Source organism: Selaginella moellendorffii, unplaced genomic scaffold (genome assembly GCF_000143415.4).
Source record: "Selaginella moellendorffii unplaced genomic scaffold, v1.0 SELMOscaffold_37, whole genome shotgun sequence".
In the NCBI taxonomy this organism is placed as follows: Eukaryota; Viridiplantae; Streptophyta; class Lycopodiopsida; order Selaginellales; family Selaginellaceae; genus Selaginella; species Selaginella moellendorffii.
This window is the reverse complement of record NW_003314298.1, coordinates 1,033,252-1,048,469: the sequence shown is the minus strand read 5'-3', so window position 1 is coordinate 1,048,469 and position 15,218 is coordinate 1,033,252. Positions and strand designations below refer to the sequence as shown.

Below are 15,218 nucleotides of genomic sequence, written 5' to 3'. Positions count from 1 at the left end.
TAAAATGGGGGCTTTGCGAATACCGGCGTGACACGTGGTAGAGAGAAGCGTGGAAAAACAAGCCCAAGTCAACAAAGACGAAAGAAATGTCAAAGCGCGCCATTGACTACCATTTTGTTTTTCTGACATGTGGAACTTTCCACCAGTCCTGGTCCAATGGGTCCCACCGTTGCCCTAATTTTGACCTTGCCCAGGAACCCTAAAAACAGGGAGCAAGAGCCCTAGAAACAGGGGACCTGCCTAGATCTTGTGCGCGTGCGTCGACTGGCCCAGGCTGAGCGTCACGGCCGGCTGCGACGAATCGGGCTCGCGGGCCGCGGGGTTCTTTGTTACGAGATTGCTGGGGAAGGGCGGGACATTGGGGGAGGCTGCTGGAACTGGGACTGCAACTGGGACTGAGATGATGCTCAAATTCGATCCATTCTCTGGCTGCTGCTGGGGGGGGAATCCTGGCTGCCACACCCATCGCCCGGATTGATTGCCCACGATCGCTGGGAAGCCGCCCATGATCTGGACGGGGCGGACTGATAGCGATGTGTCGGGAGGAGGAGGATGGTGGAAGCTCTTGGGCGGCTCCGGGAAATTGGGCCGATTGGGCGAGTCCACCGCGACTGCGTTGGAGAAATGGACGGGGTAGCCGACGAGAGTGGCGCTTACCGGGCTTGGAGGGGTGGAGCTTGCGCTCTGGGGAGCGGCCATCACGACTGTGGAAGAGCTTGGTTTTGGGTGGGAATTGCAGAGCGGTGGTCGATGGACGGCAGCATGGCTTGGACCCTGCGTGACACAGTGATGAAAAAACTCGAGAACAAAGAAAGAACGAAGAACAATGGTTTGGAAGAACTTACAGGACAGAACAAAACGCCACGAAAGACTTGTCCGTTGATTTGAGCAGTCATAAGATAACCAGAATCGAATGCACCGTCAACGATTCCTCGTACTTCGGATCCCACCTGCGAGAAAAACACGAAAAAAAAACCGGGTCTTGGTTGATACTCTGCGAAAACCAATGAAAAACTTGTCTTTGATGCAAGCAAACGAAGAAAAACTGGAGTTTGATGCAAGCAAACGAAGAAAAGTGGATTTTGATGCAAGCAAACGAAGAAAAACTGGATTTTGATGAAATGGGTGTGGTAACTTACGATGTTAGGCACTCCCACGGTCGCGGTTCTCGAAACTTTGTCACTGGATTGCTGCTGCTGCTGCTGAAGGTGCTGCATGGACTTTTGCGTGAAATGCTCGGCGAGATGATGGGACGACTGTTGCAAGTGAGATGACTCGTGAACCGGGAGAGAGATTGTCTGGGGGTGGCCGGGGAGATGGAGCTGGAGCTGCAAAGTTGGAAACCTTACAGTGTGTTGTTGCTGCTGGTCTTGGTGGTGGTGATTCTTGTGAGCTTGATTGTGGTGATCTTGTTGCTGCTGCTGGTGCTGCTGGTGCTGGAGAAAGATCGCTGGTGGCCTCGTCGATGGCTTCGCCATCACCGGGACTGGACAAGCTTTATCTTGGTCCGACAGCGTTGGAGATGGATGCTGTGACATCGTCGGTGATGCTTCGTCTTGCTCCGACTCGACACCGCCCTCCATTCTTCCCATGAGATTTGTTGTTTTTCGCTTCTTCGCGTGAAAACCATCTGGTGGAGACCGATGTTTGTAAGAAACCAAAGTTGTGAACATAGAAGAAGTTTACTTACTTTCAAGGCTGGTGAGATGCTCCATGTACTGGAACGGCAACTTTCTTGCTCTGGCCCTCATACTTGAAGCTCCTCCGGATTTATCAGCCATGTCGTTGAGGTTCCGAGGAAATGGGAAGCCACCTCCTTGGACCTTCGGGCTGGAGAGCTTGAGAAAATCTTCTTTGCACGGGGGCAAAGAAGTTGTCTTGTTCTGTGAAAAACGAACAATCTCTCAGCGTTTGTAATGAGAAAGAGAAGAGCCATTCTTACGAGGTTTAGATCCTTTTTGGAGACTTTGGTCTCGCTATCGCAGAGACCATCGTCGTTGATAACTTCCACCGAAGGCTTTCGCCGCTCCATGTCGTAGACAGTCTGGATGAACTTGCATTTGGGAAAATCAGGATTGAGTTGCTCGATTCCAAGGTGGAGGACTAGAACCTCGTCTAGAGGTCTCTCATCTTCACCACATCTACATATAAAAAACCAATTCTTTAGTTAGACCAAAGAACGCTAGACAGAAACACGTACCCTCCATAAATCGCAATATCATCGTCTCTCAGAACAGCGACGTGAGAGAAACGTCCTTGCGGCTGGAGTCCGGCAACTTCAGCCTGCGACCACTTCCAAGAGCTAAGATCCAAAACCCAAACATCGTTGTAGTAAGCTCTATCTCCAACACCTCCGAAAACATAAACCTGTCACCTCCATCTCGTAAGAACAAGGAAGAGCAACAAAAACAAAGCAAGGAAATCACAAGAATCCTACCTTGTTCTCTGCAGCAACAGCTACATGGCCTGCTCGAACAGCCGGCTGTAGAGACCCAGCAGTATCTATCTGAGCCAAAAAACAAAAAAAAAAAAACGATTTTTCTGTCATTGTCGACGAGCAAAACAAGCGCATTACCTTTGACCACGTGAAGGTTTTGAGATTGAAGACATCAACTTCACTGAGATAGCGATCGCCACAGTCACCACCGTAGACAACAAGCTGGTCCTTGACAGCCACCGCGGTGTGGCTGTCTCTACAAACCGGGAGCTCACCGTTCACCGCCGGAGAAACCCAGCGCATCCTGTCCAGCTCCAGGATGTGGATGTCGTTGAGATAGTTTCCATCGCCTTCGCCGGTTCCGCCAAAGATGACCACCCTGTTGCCATCGACGAGCGTGGCGCTGTGGCTTTCCCGAGGAGGAGGCGCCTGGCCTTCGACCGTGGGACACGACCAGACGTGCGTGTCGAGGTCGAGGATATGGACGTCGTTGATCTTGTTGGAGCCATTGGTGCCGCCAAAGATGACCATCTTGCGGCCGTGGAGGACGGCCGAGTGGCTGTCTCGGGTGCCGGGCTGCTGGCCAGTGCAAGCGAAAGAGCTCCAGGACATGGTCGTCAAGTCGAGGCTCATCACGTCACTGAAATGTAGGCCTCCTCGGCATCCCTGTCAAAGAAAAGCACGTAAATTATTTTAGAAACGAGGAAAAAAATCGCGTTTTTAGAGCGAAATATGAAGCAAGCACTGAGATTTCGAATTTCGATTCGGCTGGAGGAAGAAAAAAAGAACGCAAGGACAAAGTAAAACAGCTCCTCTAGTGGTGGAATTCGGAACAAGTCTAGTGAGTTTGAGCTGGATGGATAAAAAAACGAGTTCTTTTTGGATGAGCGAGAAGTGAGCAGTGAGAACTCGAATTCAGCAACGAAAGAAAAAAAAACGAAGAGAAAACTGTGACTTACCCCGAAAACGTAGAGCATTCCTTGAGAGAAGCAAGCTGAGTGTCCCCATCTCTCGGGAGGATTTGCACCTTGGACTTCCGGATACACCCAAGCAGCTTTCTTCCCCACATTTTCCAATTTGAGAGCGGCCATTGCGAGCGAGCGGCGATCTGGCTTGCTCCAAAGCCAAAGGGAACCAAAACACAAAATGATGGCCTTTGGGAAGTACTTTGAGAGCTCCTCCTCTAGAGCAAATGCTTGCAAGCTGTCATCATGAATTCTCCCAAACTCGGTTCAGTTGCGAATGAATTTAGTTTTCACTAAGGAACATTCTACCAGCGTGCCTGCCTGCTGCAAGGAACCAAGAAAAAGAGTATGAAAGATTGCACGGAATGTTTACAAGAACACACGCTCGACTTTGAAAGAAAGAAAAAAAACTCCAAATTGGATCATATCATCCAGAGAAGAACAGAGACACAGACATTACTCATGCTAGAAACAGGGACTTGTCGAAACCAAGAAGCTAAAGAAGAAAAGTTACCTCCGTGCCTCTCACGAAATCGAAGAGAAGAAACCGAGACACAAAAACTTCTCCGTCCTCTTGTTCTCTCTCCCTGAGTTTTTGAGTTGCAAGTTTGGAATGGAAAGAAGCTGGGCTTATATGCAAAGAGAAAGAGAGAGAGGAAAGAGAGAGCGATTTAGAAGACAGCAAGAGGGCAAAAGAGGCCGGTGGCGATGGATATGACGGCTCTCACCCCTCGTAACACAGTTTTAAGCTCGCAAGCTTTGCTCGCCGTCCTCCATGACGAGGAAGAACTCCTCTCTCTCTCATAGACGCTCTAAAAACTGGTGAGAACGAAAGGGCACCCAACAAACCAGCAGAGCGGCAGGGTGCCAGGGATTTGGTGAAGGGAATTTGTCAATCCTAGCCGCTACACACATACACAAAAAGAGAAAACCAAAGTTCCCTCAACTCAAAGAAAAAAAAAAGCTGGAGGAAGATCAAGTCTCGCTTTCAAACCACAGACACAAAGACACAAAGACACACACGGAGACACAGTGGCTTGCTTGCTTTGTTCGTGGAGTTATAGTGCTAACAGGAGCTTACACAAGCTCAAAAAGAAAGAGGGGCTTTGTGATGAGCACTAAGCTAAGCCCGCATTTCCACACTGCTGCTGGGCAAAACTATGGAGGAAAAGATGAGAGCTTTACCTATGGAGCACCGAAAGTTGCTTGGGAATCCATGCCAGCTCCACCCAACAAGACGAGCATCGCTGCGCTTCTCATTGCCTCTTGCCTTTGACCTAACAAAAAAGAAATGGTGTTTGTGCCAACTTGGTGAGATGGAACACAAAGAAAAGTGTGATTTTTATCGAGGAGATTTGCCTGAAATGGTTACAAATCCAGGGAGATCTTCGAGTACTCGCACTCCATGCCCCACAAATCTCAGCTTTAAACGCACGGATGGATCCAGCTTAACGGGTGTTAAGGCAAGAGTACTCGCTCGTATTGGTCACCATCGCCAAGAAGAAGTTCGTCATCGTCACCATCTTCTCCTCCTGCTGCATTTTTTTTTTCCTTCTCGATACTCTGCCTTGAATGTGGTGAAGGACTTTGGAGGACCAACACCACCATATAGGAAAAGCTAGAAAAGAAAGCTGGAAAGAAAAGGAAAAGCAATTTACTGTTGATTTTTTTCTTCTTGCAAGTTTGAAGGTCGAAGAAGCCATCGACGTCGAGAGGCCACCAACACCCACCGCGTTGTTTTTGTTGCTTCTCTTTGTTTGTTCTTTACCTCGAAAGGGGGACAGGGTTTTTGGAATGCATCGAATGGAATGCAAAAAAACTATGAAATGAATGCTCTCGTAAGCTCTGCTTTCCTTTGATCAAAAACCGTGACACAACAGGAAAAAAGATTGAAAAGTCTTGGAAAACATAAAATAAAAACACAAAACCCTCCGTTGGATTCAAACGGGCAAATCTAACATGCATGCTTCCCAACACCCCAACATCAACGACAAGAACATCTGATGATTTTTTACCCTCTCTCAACACGCACAAACTTCCAACAAATATTTCTTTATTTCACGATCATAATAGTAAAATATAAAGCGCCAGAAAAAAAAAGAAAATGGCTGCCAGAACAAACAAACCCTAGAAAGCGAGCTACATATCCCGTTAACGCTCTGTTTCATTCCACCCTTTACGTTAAATTCCCCCAGTTTTTAAAGGCGGCCAAACTTTTTTCTTCTTTTGCGCCGCCAACTTGTTGTTTCTTTCTTTTGGAAGGTGGCGGTGGTGGCTGGTAGGTTGGAATGTCACTGTAAAATCCTCAAACCCTAGCGCTTTCGGGTCTTTGGATCCTTAGCTTTGATCCTCTGAACGCATGCACATGGGGAGGGGCAAAAGGTGGTGCAATTCTTTTTTCTGAACCCAGCAAGTAGCCTCTCATAGTCCACTGAGTTTACCACCTTTCTTTACACTCCGCCACCTTTTGTTTTCGCTAAAGAGTCTTAAGTTAGTTAGTGGGGAGGGAACGATGTCCCATCCCGATCTTTCACCAACTCGACTGCGCATATGTTGACGTGTATGTACGCCACAAGAATACGTGGGAAATACATGTCATCTTTTTACCGGAAAAAGATTTTGACGTCGTTTTAAACCCCTTTTGAGCATGCTTGGTAAAAACAGTTGAAATGTCTACCACCTACAACACGAATGCCAGCTTGAATACCACCAGAGAGATGGAGTGAGACAGAATCTTTCTATATTTTCTGGGACAACGACCCTCGTTGATCTTCTCCTTTGAGAATTTCATGAAATAATCTGGATACTTGTCTGAATTTCAGCGAATGAAAGGAGAAGGCAAAAGGTGAGGAGGAGGAAGCTAAGACCTAACACACAGGAAGAACAAAAGAAAAAGAACCAAAAGTAGAGGAGGAGCACAACTCAGCCATCAAAACATCTTGCACCAATCAATCAATTCAATCCAATCCCATCAATTTTCTGAGATTGAGATCTCAAAAACAAGCTTTAATGAAGACAATGGCGATAGAGTATTCCATGAAAATGCCAGCTCGGTGGCCGGAAGAGATTGGATAGATGGCGACCCCGTGTCTAATCTTACGCCTCTCTTGGGAAACAAGGAACCCCTGCTAAGAAACATATAGAAAGGAGTTATACGTAGAGCGTACGAATTGCGGTAGCATGGGCCTCAGCGTTTTAAATTGGGCGTCAGATCCTGGATCGAGTCCTTCCCTAACTTCGTCTCCGTGAAGTGAAAGTGATCCTCTCGATCACCTCGGCTTTTGATAAAAACCATAAAGTTGGCTCGCTGCTCGGTGTGCGTTTTGATCGATTTATACAAAAAATAAGCATGGTAGTGTCGTTTTCACTTGGAAAAGAATGCTTGCAGGAACTCAGGCATATGTAATTCATAAATTCGGGTATATCTTAATAGTATTTATAATTGCATACATATACGTATATCTATCAAATTGGATGAGCTTTTTTATTTGATTTGTCTGTACACTAGCTGGCGATGGATCGCCTCACCTCACGAGGAAAGGCAATTTAATCCTAAAATAATCAGAAAAAGGAGCAGAAATAAAAAGGAGAGAAATCTCTAGTACATGGAACCAAGAGAACACTATCACAACAATGAGGGAGTTTGGTCCTTCAAGTGGCCCAAGAAAAGGGAGGGAGTTGATAGGCCAGTGGTCAAAATAAAAAATAAAAGAATGAGAGAAAACAAATGTGTTTGTTGAAAGGGTTGGATCAATCCCTTTATCATAAAAATTGTGCTACCCATGTTCAAAAGCAAGAAGTGGAGGGAGGGATGTCAAATTTGTTTCCAGGTATTGTAGATGGATGGTCTTGTGTCTCCCACACAGACAGGAGAGGACCTCCCAAATTTCTTCAAAGATGTTATAATTTATTTGCTCTCCTTACAATGCTGATGGCTGTGTTGCATCCACCCTTTTCCCTTGCCTGTAGAAACAAGGACCCAAACATGATGTAGCACACAAACATAACATGTTCTTTGGTCCCTACCAAATCACACAAGAATCTCGATCTCTCAAATTTCAAAAAAAGAATTTATCCTCTATATGCTATTTTGATAGTCTTGCAGTGCCCAACTTGAAGCATGAGAATGATGGATGAAAAATGCAAAGGTTTGTGAGCTTTGCTGATGAAACCGTTAATCAAATTTTTAGGGTTCTTCAGTTTACACTTTTAGGGTTCTTCATAGAAACAGGGGTTTGGGGATGAGCGCCAGCGCGGCAACAAGCAGTGGCACGGCGGGGCGGCCTTGGAACTCCACTACTTCGCTCACCGCCTCTGCCAAGCGGATCCAGAAGGAGCTCGCAGAGATTAGCGCTGATCCACCAGAGAATTGCTCTGCCGGTCCAAAGGGCGATAATCTCTACGAGTGGGTCTCCACAATCGTTGGTCCTTCTGGTACACTTCTTAGATCAAGCAAATGCTTTCATCTTTTGAAGGAAATCTTCTTCTTGTCGCAGGATCGCCTTATCAAGGTGGGATTTTTTTCCTCGACATTAGCTTCCCCAGCGATTATCCATTCAAGCCTCCCAAGGTAATGTGGAAAGGAGGAAAAATTCGATGATCCTATCTCTCGCTGGAAAAATGTAGGTGGTGTTTAGAACGCGAATCTATCACTGCAACGTTCATCCCAGCGGACAGATCTTCCTGAAAATTCTCGAGGAGAATTGGAGTCCAGCTCTTACAATCTCCAAAGTTCTTGTTTCGATTTGTGCATTGCTGGGCGAGCCAGATCCTTGTGAGTTTTCTCTTCGTTTTTCTTGAACTTATTTCTTTATTTTTTTTCTTCCTTGCAGTCGATCCTTTGGTGGGAAGTATCGCCCACGAATATTTGTCCGATCGTCACCTCCACGACAAATCCGCCATGGAATGGACTCGAAGATTCGCGCACTGATTAACAGTTTAAAAATCTTTAAAAAGCTTCGGGAGGAGCCCTAAAATCTCTTGCACTGAGGAGATATGGAGGAGAGGGAGTGGGCGATTTGTCTCCGGATTCTCTCGCTCGGTGCCGGCCGGGATTCCTCGGCGATCGACACGGCCGACACCTCGGTTCGCGATGCGGTTAGTAACGAGGATGCTGGATTTTTCTTTTGCTGTGATTTCTAAAGAGGAGATGGGGTGTTTCTGTTTCTCAGGTGGAAAGGCTCAATGCGATGTGTAAGAGTGAAGGGAACGAGGATTTGGTGACGAGAGTTTATCCCGCCATGACGAAGCTCTTCCAGCGATGCTGTTCTTCGTCGACACAACGTCCCAGCACCGCTCTAGTTGCGCTGGTACGAGCTTGGAATTTTTTGGTTGGGAAAGTTCTTAGCTTTTTATTTTCTTGCACACAACAGGCTATATTACAGTTTTTTCTGGATCATGGAGAGACTGTTCTTCACGATGCGGATCCAAGTTTGCGAGCTTTTTTTCGCTCATGCCTCGTCAAGTAAGTGTTAGAGTTTCTTTGTTCTTTCTTTCATTCATTCTTTCTTTTCTTTTATTTGATGAGCATTTTTGTTTTTTCCAGGCAATATGCAGATCCTGCTGTAGCAGCTGCGACTGTGGCTTTCCTAAATCACAACAAGATGAAGCTTTTGCTTTCCTATTCGAGTGTTCTTCCTCAGGTTGGTATCGAACTTTCATTGCTGTCGCATCTATCTCATGTGCTATAGTTTTGACTGCGCAGTTCTTTCCTTTGCTCCTCAAGGTGATTGCTTGGAGAGATGAAACGTGAGTGAATTTTTTTTTGCGGTAGTTTATCTCCATCTTCTGATTTTCTGTTGCTTTATAGCCTCGACACACCATTTTTGCAGCTGTTTCCCGCGCTCATGGGGCCGCCGTCATTTTTGCAGCTGTTCTTGGCTCTTCTGGACCTGCCGAGTGAGTATCTCCGAGCTATGAGTCGATTTCTGAAGTTGAAGCGTGTGAAGTTTTTATGCAGCTTTGGTCCTGGCTCTGGAGAGTCTAGAACAACGCACTGGATCTCTACACGGAAACATGGGAAACATTCGAAAGAACCCGGCACCCGAGGTGATATACATGCTCATTAAGTTGTGCGATTTGTTTATTCGTTTCTCAGGCACTTCTGGCATTGATGGACGAAGCTTACACAGGAACTTTCATTGATGGGGGCGACGATTCCAGCAAAGAAGGCTCTGGAAGAAATTCGCATTACGAGGCAGATGATCTGTTTTCGGACCTCTTGAAAGATGAAAACGAAGGCTTAGCGGTAACAAGAAGTGACTCTATTGCTTTGAGGTTAAGAAGGTTCATCTTGCAGGAACGTCATTGGTCGTATCCTGGAATGAAGGCCACGTTGGAAGCAGCAATGGGGTCTGTACAATCCAACAAGCTTAAACACGCTCTGAAATTTAGCCCGCAGCTTTTGCAAGTCTATTTCGACATCGCATTGCGAGACGTGAGCGATTGTAAGTTCCAAGCCTTTGGTTTTTGCATTTAATCCCCGCTGCTCTTTGTATGTTTAGCACTACTCTGCGCTCTTTTACCTATGGTATTCTTCAGAATCGATGCCATGTTTCCGGATAAGGCATTTTCAATCGAGGTAAGCAAGATTAGTTAACTCATAAGCTGACTCGTGTCTTAAATCAGGTCCAACAAACGTGTTTTCAGTTTATTCACGCTTGCTTTAAGAAATCTCCTCAATTCATTGCTCTTTTGAAGGTAAGCCTTTCTTATCTATTTGAAATCGTTATTCCAAAAGAAGTAAAAACATCGCAGAAGCCCATCACGGACAGCGTCAGTCAACCTCAAACAAGTGACGGCAAAGTAAGATGGATTTCGCAATGTTTGAGCGCTAAACTTACATTGCATTTGCTAGACTGAGCTTGCTTTGCAACTATGCTGGGCGATTGGAGAACATGGAGGTGGTGGTACGCATTTTAAGGATGCTGCAAGAGAGCTCTTTGAAACTCTGGAGCTGGTTCTCTACGAAAACCTCTCGTCAAGGTAATTGAAGTTTCTCACAGCTTACGTTGTGTCTAATCTTTACAAACATCCAGGCGTAAAACTTCTGCCGTCCCGGCCCAGTCCCGGCTGCTATGTTTTGTCATAACCGCCATAGCAAAGCTTGCAACGTGCCATCGAGAGCTCTCACCTAGAGCTCGAGTGTGCCTTGCCAAGGTTTGTTTCTTTTTTTTATTTTTTCTCCTTCTCTGAGGGAGTTTAAGTTGCTGTTCTTGATTGCTTCGAAGGTGGCACGATCACATCAGCTACTCGATAAGATCGTCTGGAGAAGAGCTCGTGACTACCTAGGTCTGATGCACGACCACGCGATTTGCTCGTCAATCTTGGGTGGCCAGCACAGGCCTGGAACGGTGGAATGGAGCAAAGCTCAAACACTGGCAGTCGCCAACATCCCGTTTTATCTCCTCGACGAACGAGAAGGTAAGATTCGGTTTAGCTCGTCTTTTCAGAAAAGTTTCAAGCTCCTTGGTCTTATTTTGTCAGGTTTGCCATTCCACGACTTCTCCTTCTCAGACATCATCGGCCAAAGTGTAGCTTCTTAAAACACGCAAAAACTCTTTACAGACTTCAAGGTAAAAGAGAAGCTAAGCTCTCGAGTTGGAACTTTTTCCAACAAACAAACTATTCTGCGGCCTCCTGGTTGTTATCTCCACCCAAACTTCCTTCTTCCAGATCCAACTCCGCAGACTTGCTATCTTCGTCCAACTTATCCTGCTCGTTGTCCTCTTCGACTCCTTCCTCCAAATTCTTCTCGTCCTCCTCTTTTGAATCATCTTCATCTTTCGAAGACTCCTCAGTCGTCCTCGCCTCCTCGTCTTCTTTCTCGTCTTCCAGAGCTGTCGAGTTTCGGGCCTTGGGATCCTCATCCTCCAGACCCGACACGAATTCCTTCGCTTCCGGTTTCTTCACCCCAGCGCCACCACCCGTTTGAGCCAACTTCAGCTTCTCCTCGAGCTCACGAATCTGCTGCTTGAGCTCCCGCAGCTCCTCGGCGCTGTGCTGCATCTTCCCCAACTGCTCCTTGAGCTCCTCGATCTCCTCCTCCTTGCTTTGCACGGTCTCCTCCAAGTTCCTCTTCCTGTCCTCGGTGGAACCCCGGTACTTCTCGAGCTGGGCAAGCTGCGAGTTCAAGCTACTGGTATCAGTCGCAAGCTTGCTCTTCTCGGCTCGGAGGCTAGACACTGTTCTTTGCAGCTGCTCGGACGACTTGAGAACCTCCTGCCAAGAGCAAAAGGAAAAGAAAAAACTCGTGTAAGTTCGTCCTCGACGACTAATCAAGTCCTTAAGAGAAGATAGAGCGAAAGAAAGAAAGACCACTTACTTGGAGCTCTAGATGGAGCTTGACGATCTCGCTCTCCTTCTGGTATAGCGCAGCACTGGTGGAATTGCGTTCCCGGAGCGTCTGGAAACCCAAGAGCGCCACCACCACCAAGCCGATGACGAGCGCCGGCGTGTAAGCCGGAATCTTGCTCCTGGAGCTCGCCATTTCTTGGCTCTCACTTCTTTCCACTTCCCTAAAAGGAAAGCCTCTCTCTCTCTCTCTACCCTGTGACCCACAAGCTCTCGCTCTAGCCGGATGCGTGATCCAAACAGCAAAAAGCCCACCTGGAATCGCTATAACGTGCCAAAACGCCTCGTTTCTTTGCTCAAAGGATCTTCCACAATGTAAACTCCCCCGTACGGACTTTTGCGCTTGTTAGTACGACTCCCGAGACTCAAGCCTGCATTCGCGATGGAAGAAAACAGTAAGAATTCCACACGAAGCTTTAAAACCATCTCTATCTATTTATCAACTTCTCGTGATCGTGAAAAGAGGACAAGGTACCCGAGAGTCACGCTTGAGCTTGGACGGGGAGTTTGCTGCTCCTCTCCATGAGTTCCTCGAGCACTCGCGTCGCGTCGGGGAGCTTTTCCTCGGCTTCGCGTCCGGCGATGCGCAGCTCCGCCACCAAAAGCTTTTGGCAGTCGAGAGCGTCGTCATATCTGCGCCAAGCGATCGCTCGAGCATTAGCAAAGATGGAAAAGAATGATAGAAAGCGAGAAAAGCAAGACATACCTTTCGAAATGCTGGTAGCACGTGACCAAGTTGTGATAGACGGGGAGCTTCGGGAAGCAAATCTTCTTGGACAGGTCCGAGCGCTTCATCTGTTCCGGGCTCTCGAGCAAAGCTTTAGCCTCTTGCAGCACCTCCAGCGCGGCCTGGTGATTCGAGAGTTCCATGTGTGCTATCCCCGTCAAGGTGAGAAGGTTGAGGCTCGGCAACTCGAGCTTCCTGGACAGTTCCATGGCCTCCTCGTAGTAATGCAGCGCGCTCTCGGGCTTCTTGTGCCGTATAAGCTGCGAGCCAAGGTCCATCTTTGCGTTCATCACTAGCTTCTCCGCTCCAGGGACGCAGTCGTAGGCGGCGATGGCGATCTTCAGCGTCCTGATGGAGCCTTTGACGTCTCCCATCGCGTCAAACAGCGCCGCGATCTCGTGGAGCTGGCTGGCAGTCTCGTCCATGGAGCCGGCACCAAGGTTCGCTTTGTAGAACTCGAGAGCAGCCATCAACCTCTTGAGTCCTTCGTTAAAGTCCTTCTTGAGATAGAACGCCTTGGCGAGCTTGAGATAAGCAGTCCCTCTGTAAGTCACTGGCTTCTTTGGAATCGACTCCATCGCCCCTTCTATCGTCGCGATGGCTTCGCTGTAGCTCTCCATGCACATCTGCGAGTCCGCTATTCCCATGTTGGCCCAGTAGGTGTTCTCCTCGTCCTCGTTGAAGATCTGCCTCGCGATTCTAAACTGTTCCAGCGCCTTCTCGTGCTGGCTCAAGCCCCTGTAAATCCGTGCCATGATTTTCCTGTCGTGGCCAACTTCCTCGTTGTCAAAGCCTTTGATCTTGCTGTGGATACGAATGGCTTTCTCGCACAGCTTCTTGGCCTCCTCCCACTGCTCTACGTCACACAAGTGCTCCGCGGCCTTGCGGAAGTCGCTGCCGAGGTCGGGATCGTCGCATGGTAGCACCGTCTCTTGGAGATCCAGCGCCTCTATCAGAGACTCCACGCCTTGCTTGATCCGGCCCAGAGACAAGTACGTGACGCCGAGCTGGTTCGTAGTGAACTGCATCTCGCGGACAACTTCCTGGCCCTTCTCGTTCATCTCGTCGAAACACGTCGAGGCTCGTTTCAGGTAAGAGAAACTCTTCTCGTACTGCTCGAGCCCCCGGTATCCAGCTCCCAGCACCGCGAGGCACATTCCCTGCTCGATGGAACCATCGCCACCAACTCCGAGAACTTTGAGAGCTTCGTTCGCAAGGTCCACTGCTCTCTGTGGCGACAGGTGCTCACTCGAGCACAGCTCCTGACCAAGTTTGAGCTTTACCACCGCGATCCTTCGGTCGTCTGAAGGAGCGGTGCTGGAGAGCTCCTTGAGCTTCTTCTCGAGGTGCTTCACAGAGCTTGGCAGCTGCCTGATGTCCCTGTAGTCCCATACGTAGTCGTGGTCGCCTTCGTCGTCCTCGTCCTCCTCGGCTTGCTCCTGCTGTAGCTTTCTGTCCATGAGAAACTCCTTGAGCTCGTCATCCACCTCAAGAAAGTCATCCTGTTTTGCTCCCGCTGTGACCACATTTTCATACTGCGTCTTCGCTTGATTTGGCGATGGTTCTGCCACCTTTGAATCTTTTTCTACAACCACGTTGTCTGTCTCAGCAACCTTCACAGTCTCTGTTGTCTCTGGCTTCGCTGCATCGTCCGAAGCTTGCTGCGACGCCCCGGACTCTTCCACAAGTGGTACGCTTATTTCCGAATCTAGATTGTTTTCCACGAACTCTGGACTTTTAGTCCCACTAGTATCTCTCTTGCCTTGAACGTCCAAACTTTGCGGCGATGATTCTACCACCACGACCCGATCCGGTTCCTTCATTTCTAGCTCTATACTTTTCTCTGAATCCTCTGCTACTAAACCATCTGTCCCGGCAATCCTCGCAGCTTCATCCAGTAGCTCCATCTTTTTTGCAGCTTGCCTCCCTGGCTTTGGTGGTCTCTTCTCAACTTTCTTTTCCAACTCCATACTATTCTCTGCTACTAAACCAACTGTCCCGACAGCCTTCACAGTTTCCTCCACCTTCTTTGCAGACTGTGTCCTTGGCTTAGATGTTTTCCTCTGGCCTGGAGCTGATAGCTCGGACTCCATTCCTTCCTCTACTGGCACTTTCTTCGTCCCTTTCGACTTCGCTTTAGTCACCTCTTTGCCATTTCCTGAAACACTGGAGTCTTTTTCTTCCTCGCCCTTCACTTTTCTCGATCGCTTTGGCTTTGGTTTGGCTCCCTCGATCGCTTCGTTACTGCCAAGACCTTTCCTGGCAGCTAAAAGCTTTGCCTCGGTCTCCACCACCTTCGTTTTCTTGGGTTTAGCCTTCGCTCCATCGGCCACCTCCTCGACATCTCCTTTTCTCGAAGCCGGCAACGTCGGTTCTTCCACTTTCTTCGTTCGCTTTGGCTTGTCCTCCATATTCTCATTTGCTTTCGAGTGATCTTCCCCTTTTCTCGAAGCACGAGAATTACCTGCGGCCGGGATCACGGATTTCTCCTCCTTCGCCACTTTCTTACCGCTGCCAGCACCGGCATTGCTACCAAAATACCTGGAAGGCAGCAGCGATGGAAATCCCGAGCTTCGCCGGCTACAAATCTCCCAAATCTCGTGCTCCAAGAATGCGGCACTGCTGTGACAACAGAGCGATCGTCTAGCCGCGAAGGAATTCCTGGCCAGAAGCAGCAAGCGTGTAGCGACCATCGCTAAAACCCTAAACCCTCTTGGCCTCTGTTTTTAGGGCTCTT

At 48.2% G+C, this 15,218-nt stretch overlaps 5 protein-coding genes across 11 annotated transcripts; 2 read left to right on the top strand and 3 right to left on the bottom strand.

Moving 5' to 3' along the window:
- Window positions 1-80: 80 nt before the first annotated feature.
- Window positions 81-4,722, bottom strand: LOC9653720. Of its 4 annotated transcripts, none has more exons than XM_024683422.1 (10): window positions 4,588-4,722; window positions 3,397-3,726; window positions 2,576-3,103; window positions 2,438-2,506; window positions 2,201-2,367; window positions 1,943-2,141; window positions 1,691-1,883; window positions 1,140-1,630; window positions 846-950; window positions 81-774 (listed from the first exon to the last, which is right to left on the bottom strand). In XM_024683422.1, the coding sequence occupies exons 2-10, from the start codon at window positions 3,526-3,528 to the stop codon at window positions 241-243; spliced, it is 2,418 nt and encodes an 805-aa protein (XP_024539190.1). In that variant the 5' UTR covers window positions 3,529-3,726; window positions 4,588-4,722; the 3' UTR covers window positions 81-240. The 4 variants fall into 4 exon arrangements, with proteins under 4 accessions (XP_024539190.1, XP_024539192.1, XP_024539189.1 ...); XM_024683424.1 differs by having other exon boundaries at window positions 3,397-3,723; XM_024683421.1 differs by lacking the exon at window positions 4,588-4,722 and adding an exon at window positions 3,917-4,380.
- A 2,903-nt stretch (window positions 4,723-7,625) lies between these two features.
- LOC9653719 (ubiquitin-conjugating enzyme E2 E3) lies at window positions 7,626-8,378 on the top strand. Its single transcript, XM_002978520.2, has 4 exons — window positions 7,626-7,836; window positions 7,899-7,972; window positions 8,029-8,176; window positions 8,235-8,378. The coding sequence occupies exons 1-4, from the start codon at window positions 7,644-7,646 to the stop codon at window positions 8,330-8,332; spliced, it is 513 nt and encodes a 170-aa protein (XP_002978566.1). The 5' UTR covers window positions 7,626-7,643; the 3' UTR covers window positions 8,333-8,378.
- On the top strand, window positions 8,282-11,724 carry LOC9653526 (AP-5 complex subunit zeta-1). 2 transcript variants are annotated; one of them, XM_002978519.2, is made up of 16 exons: window positions 8,282-8,499; window positions 8,574-8,711; window positions 8,775-8,866; window positions 8,948-9,044; window positions 9,107-9,150; window positions 9,212-9,300; window positions 9,362-9,450; window positions 9,500-9,649; window positions 9,701-9,848; window positions 9,906-9,982; window positions 10,030-10,101; window positions 10,159-10,206; window positions 10,259-10,386; window positions 10,440-10,560; window positions 10,632-10,824; window positions 10,888-11,724. In XM_002978519.2, exons 1-16 carry the CDS (start codon window positions 8,398-8,400, stop codon window positions 10,944-10,946), a joined length of 1,647 nt encoding a protein of 548 aa, XP_002978565.1. In that variant the 5' UTR covers window positions 8,282-8,397; the 3' UTR covers window positions 10,947-11,724. The 2 variants fall into 2 exon arrangements, with proteins under 2 accessions (XP_002978565.1, XP_024539156.1); XM_024683388.1 differs by having other exon boundaries at window positions 8,402-8,499; window positions 9,093-9,150.
- On the bottom strand, window positions 10,926-12,122 carry LOC9653525 (glutamic acid-rich protein). 2 transcript variants are annotated; one of them, XM_024683390.1, is made up of 3 exons: window positions 12,010-12,122; window positions 11,726-11,950; window positions 10,926-11,622 (listed from the first exon to the last, which is right to left on the bottom strand). In XM_024683390.1, the coding sequence occupies exons 2-3, from the start codon at window positions 11,888-11,890 to the stop codon at window positions 11,026-11,028; spliced, it is 762 nt and encodes a 253-aa protein (XP_024539158.1). In that variant the 5' UTR covers window positions 11,891-11,950; window positions 12,010-12,122; the 3' UTR covers window positions 10,926-11,025. The 2 variants fall into 2 exon arrangements, with proteins under 2 accessions (XP_024539158.1, XP_002978402.1); XM_002978356.2 differs by having other exon boundaries at window positions 11,726-12,075.
- On the bottom strand, window positions 12,012-15,192 carry LOC9653718 (protein KINESIN LIGHT CHAIN-RELATED 3). Of its 2 annotated transcripts, XM_024683387.1 has the most exons (3): window positions 12,461-15,192; window positions 12,230-12,387; window positions 12,012-12,125 (listed from the first exon to the last, which is right to left on the bottom strand). In XM_024683387.1, exons 1-2 carry the CDS (start codon window positions 15,172-15,174, stop codon window positions 12,237-12,239), a joined length of 2,865 nt encoding a protein of 954 aa, XP_024539155.1. In that variant the 5' UTR covers window positions 15,175-15,192; the 3' UTR covers window positions 12,012-12,125; window positions 12,230-12,236. The 2 variants fall into 2 exon arrangements, with proteins under 2 accessions (XP_024539155.1, XP_002978401.2); XM_002978355.2 differs by lacking the exon at window positions 12,012-12,125 and having other exon boundaries at window positions 12,167-12,387.
- Window positions 15,193-15,218: the final 26 nt, after the last annotated feature.

What these genes read in the sequence shown, in the direction of transcription:
- LOC9653720 (XM_024683422.1), bottom strand. Translation starts at nt 3,528, where the DNA reads ATGGCCGCTCTCAAATTGGAAAATGTGGGGAAGAAAGCTGCTTGGGTG. An exon ending in GATATTGCGATTTATGGAGG is followed by an intron (nt 2,142 to 2,200) that starts GTACGTGTTTCT and finishes TTTTATATGTAG; the next exon opens with ATGTGGTGAAGATGAGAGAC. An exon ending in CCAAAAAGGATCTAAACCTC is followed by an intron (nt 1,884 to 1,942) that starts GTAAGAATGGCT and finishes CGTTTTTCACAG; the next exon opens with AACAAGACAACTTCTTTGCC.
- LOC9653719 (XM_002978520.2), top strand. Translation starts at nt 7,644, where the DNA reads ATGAGCGCCAGCGCGGCAACAAGCAGTGGCACGGCGGGGCGGCCTTGG. An exon ending in ATCCATTCAAGCCTCCCAAG is followed by an intron (nt 7,973 to 8,028) that starts GTAATGTGGAAA and finishes GGAAAAATGTAG; the next exon opens with GTGGTGTTTAGAACGCGAAT. An exon ending in GCTGGGCGAGCCAGATCCTT is followed by an intron (nt 8,177 to 8,234) that starts GTGAGTTTTCTC and finishes TCTTCCTTGCAG; the next exon opens with TCGATCCTTTGGTGGGAAGT.
- LOC9653526 (XM_002978519.2), top strand. Translation starts at nt 8,398, where the DNA reads ATGGAGGAGAGGGAGTGGGCGATTTGTCTCCGGATTCTCTCGCTCGGT. An exon ending in GCACCGCTCTAGTTGCGCTG is followed by an intron (nt 8,712 to 8,774) that starts GTACGAGCTTGG and finishes TGCACACAACAG; the next exon opens with GCTATATTACAGTTTTTTCT. An exon ending in ATGAAAACGAAGGCTTAGCG is followed by an intron (nt 9,650 to 9,700) that starts GTAACAAGAAGT and finishes TTCATCTTGCAG; the next exon opens with GAACGTCATTGGTCGTATCC.
- LOC9653525 (XM_024683390.1), bottom strand. Translation starts at nt 11,890, where the DNA reads ATGGCGAGCTCCAGGAGCAAGATTCCGGCTTACACGCCGGCGCTCGTC. An exon ending in AGCTCCATCTAGAGCTCCAA is followed by an intron (nt 11,623 to 11,725) that starts GTAAGTGGTCTT and finishes TGCTCTTGGCAG; the next exon opens with GAGGTTCTCAAGTCGTCCGA.
- LOC9653718 (XM_024683387.1), bottom strand. Translation starts at nt 15,174, where the DNA reads ATGGTCGCTACACGCTTGCTGCTTCTGGCCAGGAATTCCTTCGCGGCT. An exon ending in TGCTACCAGCATTTCGAAAG is followed by an intron (nt 12,388 to 12,460) that starts GTATGTCTTGCT and finishes CGCTTGGCGCAG; the next exon opens with ATATGACGACGCTCTCGACT.